Source organism: Heterocephalus glaber, unplaced genomic scaffold (assembly GCF_053883595.1).
Source record: "Heterocephalus glaber isolate CG9 unplaced genomic scaffold, H.glaber_assembly_v1.0 deba00001538, whole genome shotgun sequence".
NCBI lineage: Eukaryota > Metazoa > Chordata > Mammalia > Rodentia > Bathyergidae > Heterocephalus > Heterocephalus glaber.
In genome coordinates this window covers 25,725,513-25,746,070 of record NW_028258333.1, presented here as the reverse complement: position 1 = coordinate 25,746,070, position 20,558 = coordinate 25,725,513, and the positions used below count along the sequence as shown (strand labels likewise).

General features: G+C 39.0%; 1 protein-coding gene across 1 annotated transcript in view; it reads left to right on the top strand.

Moving 5' to 3' along the window:
- Nucleotides 1-20,558, top strand: part of C9 (complement C9) — an 88,035-nt gene that overhangs the window by 3,360 nt on the left and 64,117 nt on the right. The window contains exons 2-4 of the mRNA XM_004848587.3: nucleotides 17,201-17,300; nucleotides 17,678-17,822; nucleotides 18,080-18,227. Of these exons, the coding sequence (XP_004848644.1) occupies nucleotides 17,201-17,300; nucleotides 17,678-17,822; nucleotides 18,080-18,227 (393 nt within the window). The remainder of the gene's footprint in view (nucleotides 1-17,200; nucleotides 17,301-17,677; nucleotides 17,823-18,079; nucleotides 18,228-20,558) is intronic.

Here is a 20,558-nt window from a genome sequence, read left to right as displayed (position 1 = left end):
TACATTTCTCAGGGCAGAATGAAAAATGTTAAAATCCACTGTGTGAGGAGAATAAGAGCTTCCAGAGACGGGCCTCCTGGAATGGCTCCTGACTCCCCAGTTTACTATGCTGGCAAATTCCTTACCTTCCCTGAATCTGCTTCTCACCTGTGAAATAGATGGAGTAGTGTGACCTGGCATGAGGAATAACAGAGATAATAAACACAATATGCTCAGAATAGTGTCCAGCAAGTGTTAAGTGTTCCATGCAGTTAGCTGTCTTTATCGTCTCTTCTTAATTCATAAATAACAAAATTTGTACATGGTTCAAAGATAAAAAGAAAAACAAGGTGTATTGAAAACTTTTGCTTTCTCTACTCATAACTTTTCATGAGATCTGTGATCTTATGTAAATTGTTTAGGACATTTCCCATTCCACCCTACTGTACTTTTTAGATAGACATATATTAGTTGCTTATGTAGCTTTCTATTATCTCTTTACATAGATTAAAGCAGTCATATATTATCTTATTTTATCCCTTTGTTTACAGAAGATATCATATTATACTTACTGTTGTGTACTTTGCTTTTTTTGGCATTATGATATATCCTAGCAACCTTTCTAAATCAGTTTGAAGGCAGTTCCTCATTCTCCTCACAGCTGATTAATTTTCTATTGTGTGTATAAAAAACAGAGGTAACACATCTCCTACGGACAGACATTTCAGTGACTTCCAGACTTTTATACTAGAAACAATGCTGTGATGGATATCCTTATTTATATATCATTTTGTAAGTTGATACATGTACCTGAGGATATAAATTATATTACTTCTCACTTCCCAGAAGTGATGTAACTGGGTCAGAAGATAATTGCCTTTGTCAATGGTAATTGCTTTTGACAATGCCAAAGTTGCCCCCATGGTTCTATGGTGTTTGTATTATTTTGCACTTTCACTAGTAGAACATTAGAATACTTTGTTTCCCCCCGGGTTTGCCAACAGGAGCAAGGGGCCAACTAGTTTGGTGTATGTCAACCACATAGGTGGAAATTGGTATGTTGGCAGAGTTTTAATTCATCTTTCTCCTATTGAGTCAGGTTGCACATTTTCAAAAATATTTTAAAGGCTATATGTAGCTTCTTTTGGCAAAGTGTCCTTCAGTCATGGTATACCAGGAGTCAGAAGACCCAAGAACATCTAGGAATGTGAGCTCTGAAGAGAAACTGCTTAAATCCCATCACTGCTACCACATAACCTGGGCAAAATTCCTCCCTGTCTCTCTGGCTCAGGTCCTCATCTTTGAAGAGTGATAGTAAGAGTAAGAGATATTTTGCAGGGGTGCTGTAAGAATTAAGTGGATAATAATATATAGATTTAAGTTTCTAACACAAATTAAACACTCAGACATTAGCAATTATTATTCAATTTATTTTAGTTAAATTTATCTTAACAATCTGGAAAAAATACTCAAATATACATTCATAGGAAAGATGGACCTAAAACAAAATGAAGATACCCAAAGTATCCATTTTTTCCCTTAGTTTGGTTGTATTTCCCTGAGTTTTTCATTTCCACATTCAGTACAAGTTAGAAGTTCTTTGTTTATCAACTTCTGTTGGCCAAAGATGGCCACTTGTTTATTTATCCATATACTATAGCACGTATTTATCAAGTTTGCAATATGAGCCAGATGTTGTGGTGGGAGCTGCTGGATAATGTTGTGTACATTACCACAGGCATTACCTCACTGGGCTTCCAATCTGATGAGGAACATGAAAAATAAAATGGCGGCACAACTTAACCAAGTTCTCCGAGTGAACCCCATGGTGCCAAGGGAGACATGTGCCCCAGAAGCTTGAGGACCCCACCTGGGTACTATCTCCATCTGCTCTGGCCTAATTTTGGTTTTGCCCTGTTTGCTACTTGTCTTTTGTCTCCCTGAATTTCCCTTTGTATGTAATTATTTCCATCAGCATACAGATATTTTGCAACATTTCAGCAGCCAGAAAATTCCTTGGAAAGCATAAATCTTAGTGTTATTCCTGCTCTCTAAGAATTTCCACCAAGCTCAGAATCAAATCTAAACTCCTCCTCATGGGCTTCAAGCTAGAGCCGCAGCCGGCCTCCTTCTCTAGGTTTGACTGCTTTCTCTGCTCACTCAGTTCTAACATCATACTCACTATACCTCTAATGTGCCACTCCAGGGGCTTTGCCCTTATGTTTCCCTTAGCTTGTGATATTTTCTTCAAACTCTTACATAGCTTCCTCTCTAAATTCCTTCAGGTATCTAATCCAATCTGACTTCCTGCTTGGCCCATTTTTTTGTGGGTAAGAAACAATTCCAAAACAGTAGCTTAAAACAATAACAATTATTTCATTTGGTCATGAATCTAAAGGGCGTCTGGACTCTGTTGAGCAGTTTCTAGGGTTTCCCACATACCCTTACCCAGATGGTGGCTGGAGCTCAGCTCAGGTCACCATGATGGCTTCTTTTTTTTTTTTTTTTTTTTTTTAATTCTTTTATTGGTACATTGTAGGTATACAACACAATTACATTTCTCATTGGGAATTGTACCTTTACATAATGCATCTTGGTTCTTATTTTTTCCCCATTCCTAGCCCTCTCTTCATGCCCTCCACCCTTCCCTATTTACAAAGACTTTATTTCCATTTTTTCCATTTCTCACATGATGGCTTCTTCACTCAAGTGTCTGTCACTTGGGATGGGAATATTTAGATAGTGGGGTGCTGAACAAAGCTGAAGAGATGAATCTGAATCTCTACAGGTCCTCTACAGTGGACTCAGGGTAAATGGCTTTATGCATAGTGGTAAAAAAACTTCTAGAGCAAATACCCTTAGATAAACCAGTAGAGCTTGAATAGCCTTTTCCAACTGGGCTGTGAAAGCCATTTAGTAATCACTTTCTCTGCATTCTACTCATTAAAGGCATCACAATGGCCCAGCTAGCTCCAAGAAAAAGTCACCTAAACCCTACTTTAGGTGGGAGGAGTGTCACAGAATTTGTGGAGACATGTCTAAAGCCCCATACTTTCTCAAGGAATATTCTTTCTCAATTCTCTATAAAAGCTTTCCCTCCACCTCCCACACTATGATTCTCTCTACCCTCTTACCTTGCTGCATTTTCCTTCAGGACTCATGTGTCTTAACAGACAGTGCATTCTATGTTTCCTGGTATACTTCATTATTGTTTCTCCCCTCTAGAAGATGATGGTGTGGATGTGGTGTGTATTGTAGCCTCATCCACTAGAATAAGTCCTGAAGCACAGCAGTCCCTTGATAAATGTTGTTGTTGAATGCTGACTTGTGGGGATCTTGTGTGGCGGGGGAAGGCTTTAAATAAGACTTGGAGAATCAGAAAAAGTCCTGAAAAGAATTTAGTGTTAGGCACTGCTGTTGCATTGTTTTTGCATCTTCATGAACTACATCAGTTAAGCCAACTGGAAGACCCATGGGTTAAGAATGTTCTGCTAATTAAGTTACAGTTCTCTGTTCAGGGAACCACATTGTCTCATTTATTGACAAAAAAGATTCCTTTATACAGTTAGTGCTTTCCTGCCTGGACTGACCATGGTGTTCTGGAGTGTGAACTGCTGCTGAGGCTCTGTCTAAAGCTGGAAACTTCTCTTCATGTCAGGAGGATGGGACCAGGCATACACTCATGCCTTTCCTTTAGTGCATTTCTGGCCCAGAGTTAGGCCTCCTGCTAGGTTGATGGACATCGCTTTGATCTAGGAGGTGTCTCTCAAGCTGAGGTCAAAGCACTTGCAGAGCTGTTGTATTTTATAAGCACATTTCATGTAAGAATCCAGTAAGTGTTTTCAAATACTTCTCTGCTCAGCCTAACAGTTCAGCAGGATGATAGGCAGGTGGTGAGTATAGTATATATGCAGACCTTCAGCTACAAATGATAATCTGCTGAGTGAATTAAAGGGACCGAGGGTTGGCACTAGGTTCAGAGAGTGAAATCCAGAAGGAGCCATTAAAGATCATCAATCTCCTTTCCTTATATTTATGCAGCATATTTAACTCAACAGAAAAATTTGTTTTAGCAACATATACTTAATGCATTGTTCCCTCCTAATAATTCCCCTGAGTTCTACCTTTATTGTTCCTCCAGGTATCCAGACACCTGGCACAGTAAAGGCAAAATGCTAGCACAACTTTCAGTTTATTTTTGCCTCATTTGACATCATTTAGTTGTAAGCGTAAGATAGATCCAGGCAAGAATCAGTTTCCAATTAATATACTTTAGCTGCAGCTGTTGTATTTAAAAAGATAATTTGAATTCTTGTTAACTCCTTGTATCTCAAAATGTCTAAAAACCTGAAGAAATTATTGAACAAGCTATGACTGCTAAGCTTATTTCAAACAGAATTTGTGTTGGGGCTGGTGAGGCAACACAAGGACTGGACAAAACTGTACTAATATAGAAGAGAAATGTTAAGTTCTAAATTCACCAATGGTCCATTTTTAGTTTCCCATCTGTAAAACAAACTTGATGAGACTAATCAAATGTATTCCTCATAAAACAGAGTAAAAGCTTAATGAGAAACTAAGCTCAGAAAGTTGCCCACTAAACCTAGCAGACAAATATAAGGTATTGCTTAATCAAAACATTTGTCAGTGCTATGGGCTGAATTGTGTCTCCACAAAATTGATATGTTGAACTCCAAATCCCTAGTGCCTGCTAAAGTAACTATATTTGCAGTTGGGTTCTTTGAAGAGATAATTAATTTAAAATTAGGTCAAAGGGTGACCCTTACTCCAATATAACTTCTGTCCTAAGTGAAGGAGATCTGGACACGGAAACATACAGAGAGAAGCGATGGTGAAAACACAGGTAGAAGATGGCTATCCCTAAGCCAAGAGGGAGACCTCAGAAGAGACCAGCCCTAGTACACTTTGATCTCAGACTTCTAGCCTCTAGAATTGTGGGAGAAATAAATTAAATAATACTTCGGGCCTATTATCTAGAGGGATAAGGATGTGGTGAGTGAGGACCTCCTTCAGGGACATTATCCAGGAAGTGAATTCAGATCAAAGACCAGAGGGTAATGAGAGATCTAAGGCAAAGATCTAGTGCTTTGTTCTAAGTCTACGTGTAAGTCAAAACTTACAAAAGAAAATAAGCCTTTAAGAAGTGTCTTAGTCACTTTTTCCTTGCTGAGACGCAATACTTGATACTCACAACTTAAGGAAGAGGGCTATTTTGGCTCACATTTCAGTCCACAGTTGGCTGGCTCCAAGGCAAGACAGCATGACAGAGGTGCATGCCGGAGGAGAGCTGCTCATGGCATGGCCATCAGGAAGCAGAGAGAAAGAGAGTAAAGGTAGGAGCTAGGAGCAGGGAGGAACAGTATGCTCTTTCAGGCCACACCCCCAATAACCCCCCTTCTTTGATTAGGCTCTACCCCCAACATTATATTTAGCAATAAACTCATCAGTGGAATAATCCACTGATGATTATCACACCCTGGTGAGGATTTGTGGGGACATCTAGATATAAACCATCACAAGAAGCTAAGAAGGAAGTAAATTAGTGTGCCAGTAGTCCTTTTGGGCTTTAACAAAGGGTATTAGAGAACTGTCCACAGGTGCTGCCAGGGTCACTGGAACAGGGTCTAGTCACTTAACATGAAGGCAGATGAACAGAACTGCCGGGCTCTAGGATTATCACACCACTGGCTGGACTTTAGGTTTACTCACAAAGAGCTGAACCTTACTGCTCAGTGGCTTTTACCTTCCATTTATGATCCTCCACTGCGCTATCCTCTGCACCAGCGCTCATTGACACCAGTCTGAGCTGCAGGTGAGAATGATAGAGCTACTGTATCACTGGTCTGGGTGTGGTTTCTGAAACAAAGCGCTGAAACAAAGCGCTAATATGTTACCAGTTCAAGGTAACAGGAAGATATTGTGAATATCCATAGAGATATTAATAGCCAAAGCCTACTATAAATTATTGAACAACAATGGCGCAGCCCAGTGGCATATTGAAGTCAATGGTGGCCTTAAGTTTGGGTAATTTTAACATAAAGAGCACTCCACATCTATTTGAATTCCACCTTTCAGACATCATGGATTTCTACCAAATATTGCTAAGCAGTATTTTTCAACAGTGTATGAACTTGAGAATCACCTCACTTGGGTAGTTTTTTAGAAACATGGGTAACTGTAGCCTATCCTCAGAGAGCCTGATTTTATTGGTATAGAATGAGGATCACAATTTTATAATTCATATTTTAATTTTATTTATTTATTTATTTATTTATTTATTTATTTATTTATTTTTGTGCTGCTGGGGATTGAACCTGAAGACTTAAATATGCTAGCTATGCATGCACTCTACCACTGAGCTGCATCCCCAGCCCAAATTCTTATTTTTAATATCTGAAATGAGGATATAGAACCAGTATGAGATCCACTGTTACCGGACATACGGGTGCATCTGCCAGTGCTTCTTGGGGTTCATCAGTACCAGACAAAGCTTTAATTTCATGGAGATTTTCTAGCACAGACTTTCTCAACTGTGTGATTTCCGACACACACAAATACCCAAATATAAGGACAGCAGATTTTTCTAGGAATTTTGGCAGTCTGTATAATACATTTTTAGCCTGTACTTTTAATTGATGAAAGTTATGCAGACTTCTTGATATTCTGGGTGGTTTTGGGAAGGGTCAGGCTTATAAAAATGGCATCTCCAGGCAGAATGCCTGCCTGAATGACAAATCAGTCTTGCACAAAACCATGTGAATGGTTCACTAGATCAGATTAGAGAAATATAGGCTTAGGTCTACCCAAGACCACATGAACAGGAATTTGCTTCCTCTTCTTTCATTTAGTTATTCACTTATTCATTCAAAAAACACTCCTCAAGAGCCTATTGTGCTTCAGGCACTTCATATGCAAGCTGAACAGGATGTAAAATTTCCTAGTCTCACTGGTATTTTTAACTAGAATGTAAACTCAGTTTAGATTAGGGAATCTTGGTTTTTATTTTCTTTTGTTGTTTTGAACATCATTGTATCTCCCATGCCTAGCCTATAATAGTTAAGACATGTCATATGAACTAACATGTGGTCTATTTTGGAGAATGACCCATGTGCAGCCAAAAAGAATGTGTATTCTGATTTTGTGGGGTGGAATACTCTGTAAACATCTATTAAGTCCATTTGTTCAATAGCTTGGTTCAGTTCTAGAATTTCCTTGTTAATCTTCTGTCTAGATGATCTGTCTATTGGTGATAATGGGGTATTGAGGTCCCCCACTACAACTCTATTAGTGCTTATTTGGTTTTTTTCATGTCCATTAATATTTGTTTTGTATAGTTAGGGGCATTCGTATTTGGTGCATATATATTTAGGATTGTCATCTCTTCCTCTTGAACTGTTCCCTTCACAAGGAAGTAGTGACCATCTTTGTCTCTCTTAATTAATTTTGGTTTGAAATCTGCTTTGTCTGCAAATCAGATTGCTACGCCTGCTTTTTTCTGGGTTCCTGTGGCATGAAGAACTGTTTTCCATCCTTTTACTTTCAATCTATGTATTTCTTTTTGAGTTAGATATGTTTCTTGTATACAGCATATTGCTGGATTTTGCTTCTTAATCCATTATTTCAGCTGTTTCTTTTGATTGATGAATTGAGGCCGTTAACATTGATAGTTATAATTGATAGATATTAAATCATCCTTGTCATGATGTTTTACTATTGTTGGTGCTTTTACTTCTTATTTTTTCCCCCTTTCACTTTAGTATCTTACCTTGCCTGGTGGCTTCACTCTGTTGGGCCTCTTGGAGTTGTGACCTTCATTGTCTTTTTCTAGGATATTGCTTAGAATTGTTTGGAGTGCTGGTTTGGTGTTCATGAAATTTCTCAGATGTTCTTTGTTGTGGAAGTATCTAATTTCCCCATCAATTCTGAAAGATAATTTTGCAGGATACAACAGTCTAGGTTGGAAGTTATTTTCTTTTAGGGCTTGAAATACTTCACTCCAGGCTTTCCTTGATTTGAGGGTTTGTGTTGAGAAATCTGCCGTGATTTTGATGGGCTTTCCTTTGTAGGTGATTTGTTTCTTTTCTTTAACTGCCTGTAGGATTTTGTTTTTCTGTTGGGTTTCTGGGATCTTGACTATAATATGTCTAGGTGTAGTTTTTTTTGATCATGACTAGTTGGAGTTCTATATGCCTCACCTGTCTGTATGTCCAATTCTCCACCTCTATCTGGGAAGTTTTCTACTATTACCTCTGTGAACAGGTTTTTTTTATGTCAATTGTACTTTCTCCAGTTTTTTTGTGGACTCCTATCAGTCTTATGGTATTCTTCTTTGCATCATATAGCAGGTGCTGAATTGATTTCTCATGGTCCCTTACTATTTTTAAGAAATCTCTGTTTTCATGGTCCTTCACCACAATCCTGACTTCTATATTTGATAGTCTATCTTCAGATTCCCTTAATCTGCTGTGCATACTTTCAGTGGAGTTTTTAATCTCCTGAATATCTGCTTGAATCTGTTTCATGGATTCTATTTCTTTCTTATGCTGGGCATTCATGGCTTCCAGCATGTTTCTGAGCTCATCTATTTTTTTATCTGTTTCTGTTCTAGAGCCTCTAATCATGTCTTTCACTCTGCTCTCCATTTCTGTAATTATCTGGGAGATTATTTCTGCTATGAATTTTTCTAGAACCTCATTCATCTGTTTTGGTACTTCCTGTGCTATCAGTTCAGGGTGTCCAGGTGGTTGATTATCACACTTTTCTACCAGAATTTGCCTTTTGTGGTGTGGAAGTCTGAGTTTGTGGCTTGCTTAAATGTCTTCTTATTTTTGTTTTTGTTACTGTCCTTGGTTTAGTTTCTGGGTTGATAATTTGAAGCTGCTTATTGTATCTTTGTTGATGTATTTAGAACCCTTATGGAATGATCACTTCTCAGAAGTGTCTTCCAGGTATAGATGGTCTTTAGATTTTGAGTCTCTAATGGCTCTGAAGCTATCTCATTTTCATTATACCAGGAAGGACAACTGATTAGATCAACAACAACCCCTTAGCCCAAGTGATACAATCAGCAACACAATAGCATCAAGTACCTCTTAGAAAATGACAATTTGTGGTAGTTATTAACCTATCACCTTTAGCTGAGTGAATTAAATCAAGATCAAGGACCAACCCAACATATGTTTATAGTGAATAAACTCTTCAGTATAGCAAATTTATCCTTCAGGATGGGGAGTTAGAAGGAGTTGGAGAGGGAGAAATAGGTAGGTAGAGGGATAGAGGAAGGTAAGCAGTGAGGCCAGAGGGCACAGGTGAGAGAAGGAAAGAGAAGAAAAGAAAAATAAAGAAAAAATATGAATTAGGGCAGGAACAGGAACACAAAAGGAGATGAAGAACAATGTGGGACAGCAAGGAAGTGAGGGAGAGAAAAAGAGAGAAAAAAAGAGAAAAAGAAAAGTTTTAAAAGAGTAGAAGAAGAAAAAAATTAAAAATAGGAGCAAAAAAATAGTGGTAATTTTGAAAATAACAAATAAAAGATAAAAAGGAAGGACCTCCTTCAGGGTATGTCTCTGCTATCACAATAGACAATGTGGGCAGCAATGTGCAGCTATAAGTCAACAAGTCTCAGTAAACCAGTCACAGACCTGTGAGATCCAGGCAGATTTCTGGCTGCAAGTCCCAAATTGAGCTCCCTGTCCTCCTGCAGGGTTGAACTCTGCAAGTTTCTATTACAGATTCCAGCTGCCCTTCCCCTGAAGATAGTCCAGGTTCAAATGGGAGGTGATGATCCCTCCAACTTACTAAGTACAATGGTCTGGTATGTCTTTATTACAGAGATTCTCTTCACTTTTCCAGTGGGCTTCAGTTTTCATTAAGGAGCCTGAGAGAGGCCCTCTCTCTGTTGTTCACATCTGCAGCTCAGGACAATGGCCTTTATGTCTCCCTGTGCCTCTGTAGTGTGGAACCAGGTAGCTGCACAGCCAAGAGGCCAGAGGTGGGGGGGGGCGGTGTTCTGTTGTGGCAGGCACCTGCTCGGCTAAGTTGGAGGCTGGTGGGCTTGCCCGGGGGTCTTCACATTCTCCTGGTTGCAAGTGGATGGAGCGAGCCAGACAGACCTGGGCACAGTCACCCACAACCACTCTGACTGCTCAGCTAAGCTGGCGGCTGGACCACATGCTAGTTCATTGGACATAGACCACATGCTATTTCATAGGACATGTCTAAGTAAATGTATAAGAATTGAAGTTACCCCCTGTAGATTATCAGACCATAGTACAATAAAATTGGAGATCAATGACATAAGAAACTGTAAAACTCCCACAAACACATGGAAATTAAATAACACCCTCCTGAACAACCAATGGGTCATAGAGGAAATTGAAAAAATTAGTTTCTACCAGCAAATGATAATGCCAGTACAACATACAGGAATCTATGGGGCACAATGAAAGCCGTTCTACATGGGAAATTCATAGTAGTGAATGCCCATATTAGGAAAACAGGAAGAACTCAAATAAATAACCTAATGCAGAACCTCAAATTCCTAGAAAAAGAAGAGCATAACAAACCCAAAGCTCTTACAAGAGAGGAAATTACAAAGATCAGAGCAGAAATCAATGCAATGGAGACTAAGAGAACCATACCAAAAAATCAATGAATCAAAGAGTTAGTTTTTCAAAAGAATAAATAAAATTGTTAAGCCCTTGGCCAACCTTACCAAAAAAAAAGGAAAGAAAAGACTCAAATCCATGCAATTAAGAATGAAAAAAGTGAAGTCACAACAGACCCAGAAGAAATTCAAAGCATCATCAATACCTACTTCAAGAACCTGTACTCTAATAAAATGGAAAACACAGAAGAAATGGACGGATTCCATTTGTTTAGAATTACAAAAGTTAAATGAAGGAGATACAGAAATTCTAAATACCCCAATTACAATGAGTGAAATTGAAAATGTAATAAAAAATTTACCAACAAAGAAAAGCCCAGGTTCTGATGGCTTCACTGCTGAATTCTAAAAGACATTTAAACAATAACTATCACCATTACTCTTTAAACTTATCGAGGAGATTGAAAGGAAAGCAAGGCTTCCAAATTCATTCCTAGAAGCAAGTATTACTTTGATTCCAAAGCCAGGGAAAGATACAACCCAAAAAGAGAACTACAGGCCAATCTCCCTAATGAATATTGATACAAAAATCCTCAACAAGATACTGGCAAACACAATACAAAGGGTCATCAAGAAGATCACAAACCCTGACCAAGTCAGAGATGCAAGGATGGTTCAACATTCATAAATCAATAAACGTAATACACTATATTAACAGAGTCAAAGCCAAAAACCACATGATCATCTCAATAGATGCAGAAAAGGCATTCAACAAAATCCAACACACACTCTTGATAAAAACACTACAGAAAATTGGAATAGAAGGTCTTTATCTCAAGTTGATTAAGTCTATCTATGAAAAACCAACAGCCAACATCATACTAAATGGTCAAAAACTGAAAATTTTCATGCTAAAATCAGGAGCAGGACAAGGATGGCCACTATCACCATTCCTGTTTAATATTGTTCTTGAAACATTAGCCACAGAAATTAGAAAAGAGAAATAAATAGAATACCAAAGAGACATAGAATGCCAAAAGCAATTCTAGGCAACAGAATTGCAATCCCCAACTTGAAACTATACTACAAAGCTACTGTGATAAAAGCAGCATGGTACTGGCAAAGAAACAGAACTGAGGATCAGTGGAATAAAGTAGAAGATGCAGAAACAACTCCAGACATACTCAGCCACCTCATCTTTGACAAAGGAGCCAACCATCCTCATTGGAGGAAAGATAGTCTATTTAATAAATGGTGTTGGAAAAATTGGATTTCAACCTGCCAAAGATTAAAACTAGACCCATACCTATCACCATGCACTAAACTAAGATCAAAGTGGATTAAAGATCTAAATATTAAGACAGAAACACCAAATTAGCTAGAAGACAAGTTAGGTAGAACTCTTGAAGACATCGGCATAGGTAAAGATTTTATGAACAAAACCTCAGTAGCATGGGAGCTAGCACAAAGAATCAACAACTGGGATCTCATCTTATTAAAAAGCTTCTGCATTGCAAGAGAAACCACCAACAGAGCTAAGAGACAATCTACAATCTGGGAAAAAAAATTTTCCCAGCTGTTCCTCAGACAAAGGTCTACTATCTAGAATATATAAAGAACTCAAAAAATCAGAGCCTCCAAATATAAAGACTCAATTCAAAAATGGGCATCTGAAATGAACAGACATTTCTCAAAGAAGTAAAAGCAGCAAATAAATACACGAAAAAATGTTCAGCATCACTGGTTATTTGCTAGATGCAGATGAAAACAACACTGAGATTCCACCTCACCCCTGAAAGAATGGCTGTTATCAAGAAATCATTCAATAACAAATGCTGGTGGGGGTATGGGGAGAAAGGAACCCTTCTCCAAGGTTGGTGGGAGTGCAGACTGGTGCAACCACTGTGGAAATCAGTGTGGAAATACCTCAAAGAACTAGGACTACAGGTCCCATTTGACCCAGCTAGTCCCCTACTGGGTATCTTCCCCAAAGAATTAAAAGAATCATACCATAGTGATATATGTGCACCCATGTTTATAGCAGCACAGTTTGTAATAGTTAAAGCTTAGAAACAGCCCAAGTGCCCATCAACTGGAAACTGGATAAAGAAGATGTGGGGTTTTTTTTTTTATATAAAATGGAGTACTACTCAGCCATAAAGAAAGAGAAACTAGAGTCATTTATAGCTAAATGGATGCATATTGAGGCCATCCTCTTAAGTGAAATAAATAGGACACTATGTGTAAATACCAAATAGTTTCTCTAGTGTGAGAAACTGAAAGTGTAATTAAGGATTAAAATGGTTAAAAAGAATAATTGATAATTTGAAATAGGAAGAAAAGGTTCAAAGGCAGGAGGGGAAGGGGAGAGATCAGAGTTACAAGCTGGAATCTGGAAAGGATCCATATATAGATTGTGTTTAAAACTATAGGGAGAGATGTAGATAGAGACTAGGCTGGAGCTCATCAGTGGGTTGGAAAGGAAGAATCACTGAGATCAAAGGCAAGAAGGGTGTGTTTCCAGAAGAAGCACATACAACTATGTACAGTACACAGTACTCGATGGTGTGATAAATAACTGTTACTGTTTTATGTACTTATTATAACATGCTGTGCTTTTCATTGTTTAGAGCATTATCCTACTTATATAAAAGAGTTTACTGTGAAACAGTGTGCTGTTATGCCAGTGGTAGCCCCATGTATCTCGTGTTTAACTGCGTATTTGGATAATATCAAGGGGCCATCCCAGATGATTGACTTATACCTTCTCAGTTTGCACTTAGAAGTTGGCACTCTGTGTGATACTTTGCGATACACACGGTAAAATTGGCTAATAACATATTTCTCAGATTATATTTCCATCACATGTCACATGACTATATTGAAATGTAAATTTAAAAATTTGGCCCATGTGGAGTCTACTAGCTAATTAGAATTTTTTTCTCAGACCAGTATTTGTTCAATATTAGTTTTGAAAATCTTTCTAAAACAAATCACATCCTTTGATGTCTTGTTAATGCTTGAGATGTTTTTTTAAATTATGTAGAAAAATGTTTAAGTACTTTTCAGTTTTGCTTTGGTTGAGTTCTATTGCATTTGAATATTATTATAGTTTTTTCCCTTGCATTGCTTTTCCTTGAACAATTTTAATTTTTGTATATATGTGTGTTTAGTGAATGATCAAGTTTTTAAAATTAAAAAAAATAGTCAATAAGTATTTGATAAATTAGCAAATTAACTAATTAATTAACTAAATGAAATATGTCATTGCAAATGTGTTTATGATATAGGGAAGAACAAGATGCTGCAAGAGTGTACACAGAAAGCTACCCCAGGAGGTTAGGGAAGGTATTCAGGAGAAGAGTGTTGAGTGAAGTAAGTCAGACATAAAAAATTAAATACACATATTTCATTGTTTCTGTTATATGAGAAACTCAAAATATAAATTAATTAGAGTAAATTAAGGAGAGATTGTATGAGACAGAGTAGTAGACCTTTTGGAGAAGGGGAAGAGGATTTGGGAAAGGAGGGGAGTAGAATGGTGGGGAGATAAAGGGATCAAAAATGATCAAGAAATAATACACATAATATATGTTAGTTCCCCCAAATAAACATAACTATTACTATCACAAACATACACTAGTAAAAAATGTGTCTTAGATAAGATCAGCGTGGTGAATAGAGATTAGCATGATTAAAGACCTGAAGTCATGAGAAAAAGTGGCTCAACTAAAGCTCAATGGGTCTGGGGTTTTTTTGTTTGTTTGTTTGTTTTGGTACTAGGGATCGAACTCAGGACCTTGCCCTTGCGAGGCAGGCAGCAGCACCACTGAGCTAAATCCTCAGCCTTATCTGGGATTTAAGTAGAAAAAAGTGAGGCTGTAGCACTTGGAAGGGGCCAGGCTATGTAGAACTCTCTGGTCTATGTGTATTCGTTTCCTGTTTCAATGGTAACAAATGACACAAACGTAGCAGTTTAAAACACAAGTTCACTATCTTACAGGTCTGAAAGTTAGAAATCTGAAACAGGTTTCACTGGGTCAAAATCAAGGTGCCAGCAGAGCTAGATTCCTTAATGGAGGATTTAGGGAAGGATCCATTTCTCTGTTGTTCCCAAGTTTTAGAGTTCCCTGCATGTTTTGACTCATTGTCCCCTTCTTCCATCTTCAAAGCCAGCAACAGCAAGCAGCATCCTTTACAAGCCATCAGTTTCTCCCACCTCTTCTGCTTTCACCTCTCTAGCCCACTCTTCTTTTAAGAGCTCATGTGATTAGAACAGGCCCACTCCTTCATCACAATCTTCCAAGTCTCTTGCCATTTAAAGTAACATGTTCACAGAGTACAGGGATTAGGACATGGACATCTTTGGGGGTCGTTGTTCATACCATGTTAGAAAAAATTATCTCTAGAGTGATGAGAAGCTACCGACAGGTTTCCAGTAAAGGAATGGTAAGATCAAGTTTGCATTTCAAAGAGAACCCTCTAGATGCCTTACACAAACTCAGAAGTTATTGTAGTCATCTATGGGAGATGTAAGGTTAGTGCAGACAAGAGTACACCTGGAAAAGATCAGGAATGGCGGATCTGAGAATCATTCCCACGACTGTCAGCAACAGGTGTTAGTGGTTGATTAGATATCAGAAATAAGGATGAGGGGACGCAGGTTGACACAAGTAACACCCAGGACTTTGGCTAAGATAACTGCGTAAGTCAAGGAGCAGCTCTGAATGAGAAGGAAAAAATAATTAATTGATTTGAGAATCCATTGAATTCTATGAATCTTGAAGACATCCAAGTGCAGATATCCAGTTGGGAATGAAATCCAATAGTTTAAAATTCAAGAGAAATGTCTGAACTCTGTGGATATCATTAGGACACATACATAGAAACAATAGCTCTGGGGAAACACAGAGAAAAAGAGAAAGAGAGAAGCTTGCATAGGACAGCAGAGAGCACTGGGTAGAGAAGAATATAGTGTCACTCAGTACAAGGGAAGAGAGTGCTTTGAAAAGCACAAGTGGCCAACTGCTTTATAGGCTGTGAGGAAATTTCCAAGGTCAGGACTGAAAGGAACCAAGTGGGCCACACAGCTGTCATCATGTTCTTGGGCAGGAGCAGGACTTGCAGGGCAGCAGAGCTGAGAGGTAATGCAAGGAGCCGGAGACCAGGGGAAGCTACCTTTCCAAGACACTTAGCCAAAAAATACAGAAAATTTAGAAGCAGCAAAAGTGGCATGGAAGGTTGAAGGAGGAGATGAGATTATTGGAGGATGAGACAGAAACCTGAATATTCTTACTGCAATTTCTTTACGCTGTGTCCTTGTGAGGAGCAGGGAGGAGATGGTGACAGCTGGAAGAAAATGTGTAGTTCAGGGAGGCTGTTCTATGTGTTCACTTGTTGCCTTGTTTCTGTTTAATGTCACAGACTCGCACACATTGTATTACAAATGGCAAGGAGCTGGTTAAAAGGAAGGGCTTAAAATGGAGGAGATTTTCAATTCATTAAAGTCTCAAAGCAGACCAAGGTCTGAGTTTCTGTGAACAAGTTGACCTTGCCTAGTCATACCCCTGGTGCAGGAAGCTTCGCTGAAAGGATGGGTACCAGGTCAGGGAAACAGAGGCAGGAAATTTGTAAGATTCTTGTTTGGTAGCTTCTGTTTTTGTTATGTTTGTCTCTTTTCTGTCATTTAATGGGATAATTATCCAAGATAGGGTTGGAACTAGAAGAGACCCAGATGGCAAACCAAGGTGAAAGTAAAGTTCAAAGCTAAAACTACTCCCAAGCATTGGGTATAGGAGAGGGAAGGGGGCTGTAAGTGCCAAAATGTATGATGTTCAACCTCAGAAACAGTAAGAATGAGCCCTGAAGTGGAGTGTGGCATGGTAAAGCATTCCATTTTGAACTTACGTACAGAATCCTGGAGCAGGAAAGCCTGCTTGATGAGGTGCTTGCTGTAGGAATGGCAGGGCTGGCAGCCTTATATCTGTAAGAGAACCAGACAACTGGAGGCTTTGTCAGTCCCTCAGTGGGAGGGGAGGTATACACAGAAAGTGAAACAAGATGTCTAGCTTCAAGAATTTCATCATCTGTTTGAAAATATAAGATCAATCATTGTAAAACACCTGCCTGGTTACCTTGCTAGTTTTCTTTGTGTTGTTGCTCCTATTGTTAGGTTGAAAGTTAAATTATCATGCATTACACAAATTAAACAAAAAGATGTATTGAAAATACAAAATGACATGTGATCAAATGTCAAATGGGACATAGGGTAAAAGGATAAGTAGCATGATTTAGAAGGGGGAAAGTAGTAAAAGATTTTTTTTTTTTCGAAACTGGCTGGGCCAAGCCTTGTAATGAGCTACATCTTCAGTCCTTTTTATTTTTTATTTTGAGATAAGGTTCCACTACGTCTCTAAGTTGTCCAGGCTGCCCTCAGACTTTTAATTCTTTTGCTTCAGTCTCTCAGAGTGCTGGGTTGTAAGCATGAGCCACTAGGTTCAGCTGAGAAACAAAACTAGTTTGTGAAGAGTTCTTGGAAACAGGAATATATGATGGTCACTATAAGTTGATTAACTTTTATTATCTCATTTATAGCCAACAAGTAATACAAAGTGATGGCTCTCCGTTGCCCAGAGACTGCCGAATGAGTGCCTGGAGTGAATGGTCAGAGTGTGATCCTTGCCTTAAACTACAGGTAAGTGTCCACCTTCTTTCTCCCCTGGAAACTATTGCTCACCTCTCCCGGGAAAGAGCTGTAAGGCAAGAAGCCCTCACAACTCCAATTCCAAAGGAGAGACAATCATCTATATGTATGTGGCTTGTCCTTGCCTTGTCGGAATGCTCCATGTTACACTGAGTGAGAGTCATCAGAACATATCCAGTGTACAAGAGAATACGTAACCTAGAATGTGAAGTGCTACTTTCACTAACATCAATGAATGCTGCTATGGTTTCACCCTTAAAACCATGGTCTCATTTGGTTTGGGGAGGCTGCGGTAGGGCGAATGCTGCTTTTGACCGTTATCCTTTGTTGCATTAGTAAGTCTAACTTTTCCAGCTGGTTTTTTCCAGTTTCGCTCAAGGAGCATTGAGAGTTTTGGACAGTTTAATGGAAAACGTTGCATGGATGCCCTAGGAGACAAACAGCAGTGTGTTCCCACGGAGCCTTGCCTGGAGGCCGAGGATGACTGTGGATATGACTTTCAGTGCAGCACAGGTAATCCCTGCATGTCAGTTGCTCACTGTAGATTTCTGTGTACACTCCTGAGTGAAAAGAAATAAACATGCTCTCGTTAAATTTCCAAGTAGGAAAGGGTCCCCAGGAAGGCCATCATCAATATATTCTCTACAAAAAATTCAAATGTGTTTGCCTAGATCCTCGTTTCCAGCCTTAAAGTGTATTTGATAACTTCAGAAAGAGAGAAAGAAAAAATTTGGCTTTAGACACAATATCTTTCCTGATTTTGACTACAGGCAGATGCATAAAGAAGCGGCTTCTGTGTAATGACGACAATGACTGCGGTGACTTTTCAGATGAGGATGACTGTGACAGTGATCCCCGGTCCCCCTGCCGCAACCGAGTGGTAGAGGAGTCTGAGCTGGTGCGAACAGCAGGCAAAGGGTCTGTATTTCATTTGAATTTTTCCAGATGAAAATTAGTGGAAAAGTCTCCAACTCTGATTATGATAGAGTGGTAGAAGGGTTTATACAAAGGACATGGTTCATACAGGATACTTTAAGCTTCCCAACCTCAGTCATGTCTGTAAAACAAACTACACTATCAGGATGTTACTTCAGAGACCAGTAGGAGATGAAATGGCTCATGTATGAACAGCAGGAGGATCACAGCAACATTGACATGACATGTGAACAGTTCAAACTGAATGGTCAATAGTAGGTCTGGCAAATTAGTTAGAACATTTGAATTCCCAGGAAGGCTGTCTTCCATTGGAATTTCTAGATTGATAGCTGATTATAAGTTTTCAGGAGGTTCTAACACTCTGGAGTTGACCTAGGAGGAATGGGTTCAGAGGAAGCAATTCTGAGGACACAATGTGGAGGTGTTGAAGTTCTGGTTCTCATTCAGAGAATGCGGACATGTTATTCATTTCCATATAAAACACTGGGCTCTGGACAGATGGCTGTAAGCTCTAAGGGAAGTCTTGGAGTTTATAAAAAAGGGATCTACACAATAATGTAGAGATCTGTGCTCCAGGAATTGGGAAAATGGCATAGACCTGAAGTTTGGTTCTGTTCTGTCCCTTATCCCAGGGGTATTACTGCATGACCTCCATTAGTTGTCCTGAGAGGGGTGAATATGTCCTCGATAAAGACACAGTTGCTCACCCACCCAGTAGTATGTGGACAAAGAGGGCATAGCTCTATTTCACCACTGATAAAGTCTTTTTATCTTTACAATTTGGGGGCCTGGTTCATAATAGATACAAAAAAAATGCTTGGGGGATGAACAAATAGGTGGATTAACTGATGAATAACAATGTATAAATGTGTGGCTTTTTAAATACTGACAATTGGCACCAGGTAGAACTAAAACTAAGTTTCTGGAATGAAATTCAAGGACAAAGCTCCAGAACTTGAAATACAGAGGATAAGAAGAAAGAAGAGAGAAGGGATGGCAAGCGTACAGCTGATGCAGGGACTAAGATAGAGGTTCTCTGCCGGTGGTGATATCCCCCAGAAGATATTTGGCAGTGTCTAGAGACCATCTTCGTGGTCACAGCTTGGAGGGGACAGAATGGAGAGCACTACAAGCATCTTGTGAGTAGAGACCAGGGATGATGCTAAGAGTTCTACAACACACAGGCAGCCAGAGCCAAAATGTTAGTAATTCTGAGGTTGAGAAACCCTACACTGAGGTATTAGGCAGTTCCCAAGACAAAATCCCCACATCAGGTTCAGCTAAAAATGGATTTATGTCCTCTCTCTAGGCCAGTTAAACTTCCATTTCTTTAATCAAAATAAGAACAAAATCCCAATATATAAGAATCACGTGCCAGATAAAACATTTCATACACCCTTTATTCAGTTCATGAAATCTTTTCCATGCCTATAATCCCAGCACTCTAGGAGGCTGAGGCAAGAGAATCTCAAATTTGAGTCCTTCCTAGAGAATTTAGCAAGACCCTATCTCAAAAAACAAAACAAAACAAAACAAAACAAAACCCCCCAGTAATTTAAAGGCTGGGGATATATTCAGTGGGAGGGCCCTGAGCAAATAAATAAAATTTGAAAGTGTATATATGTGTAGATAAAATTTAAAAATGTGTTATATATATATATATAAGTGTATATATATAAAAGTGTGTGCACTCAATCCCTTTGACTCCTATCTTAAAGATGAGAATCTTGACTCAAGCTCACAGGCCCTCCTAGTACATAGCAGTAAATGGTACAAGATTATCTAAAGTCTTAACAACCAGATCACAGCAAGCTCAAGTGAACCCCAACTCTTTCTGCTGCTTTCCTCAGGGAGACAATGTAAGTCCATGGTGAAAGCCCAGTATTATTATACTTTGCTTTATTTGGGATCCAAGAGACAATTTTCTCCTTAACCTAAGAAGTCTGAAGCATAGAATTACATATATTATTTATTCTCACTCAGTGTAAATTTGTAATTTGTCTTATAGGAAAAGAATACTGAAATCTTGGCCCAGTTAGCTGAAAAACAATCACTCATAATCTGTTGGTTTCCTTTGTTCAGGAAAAAGAAAAATTTGATACATAGTGTTTGCCAGGGAGTCTCATAATGAGGCATCCCAGAAAGCTGGCAAGGAATTCTGAATAGCTCCTGCTTTACCACATTTAGGGGTCCCATTAGAGGATATCACGAGGCTGAGTTTCAAGGCTGAGAGGGTGGGGCCCTAGCTGTGTGAATGGTCAGCTAGAGAAGTAGAATACAAGGCAGGTCCTGATGGAATCAAGCCACCAAACT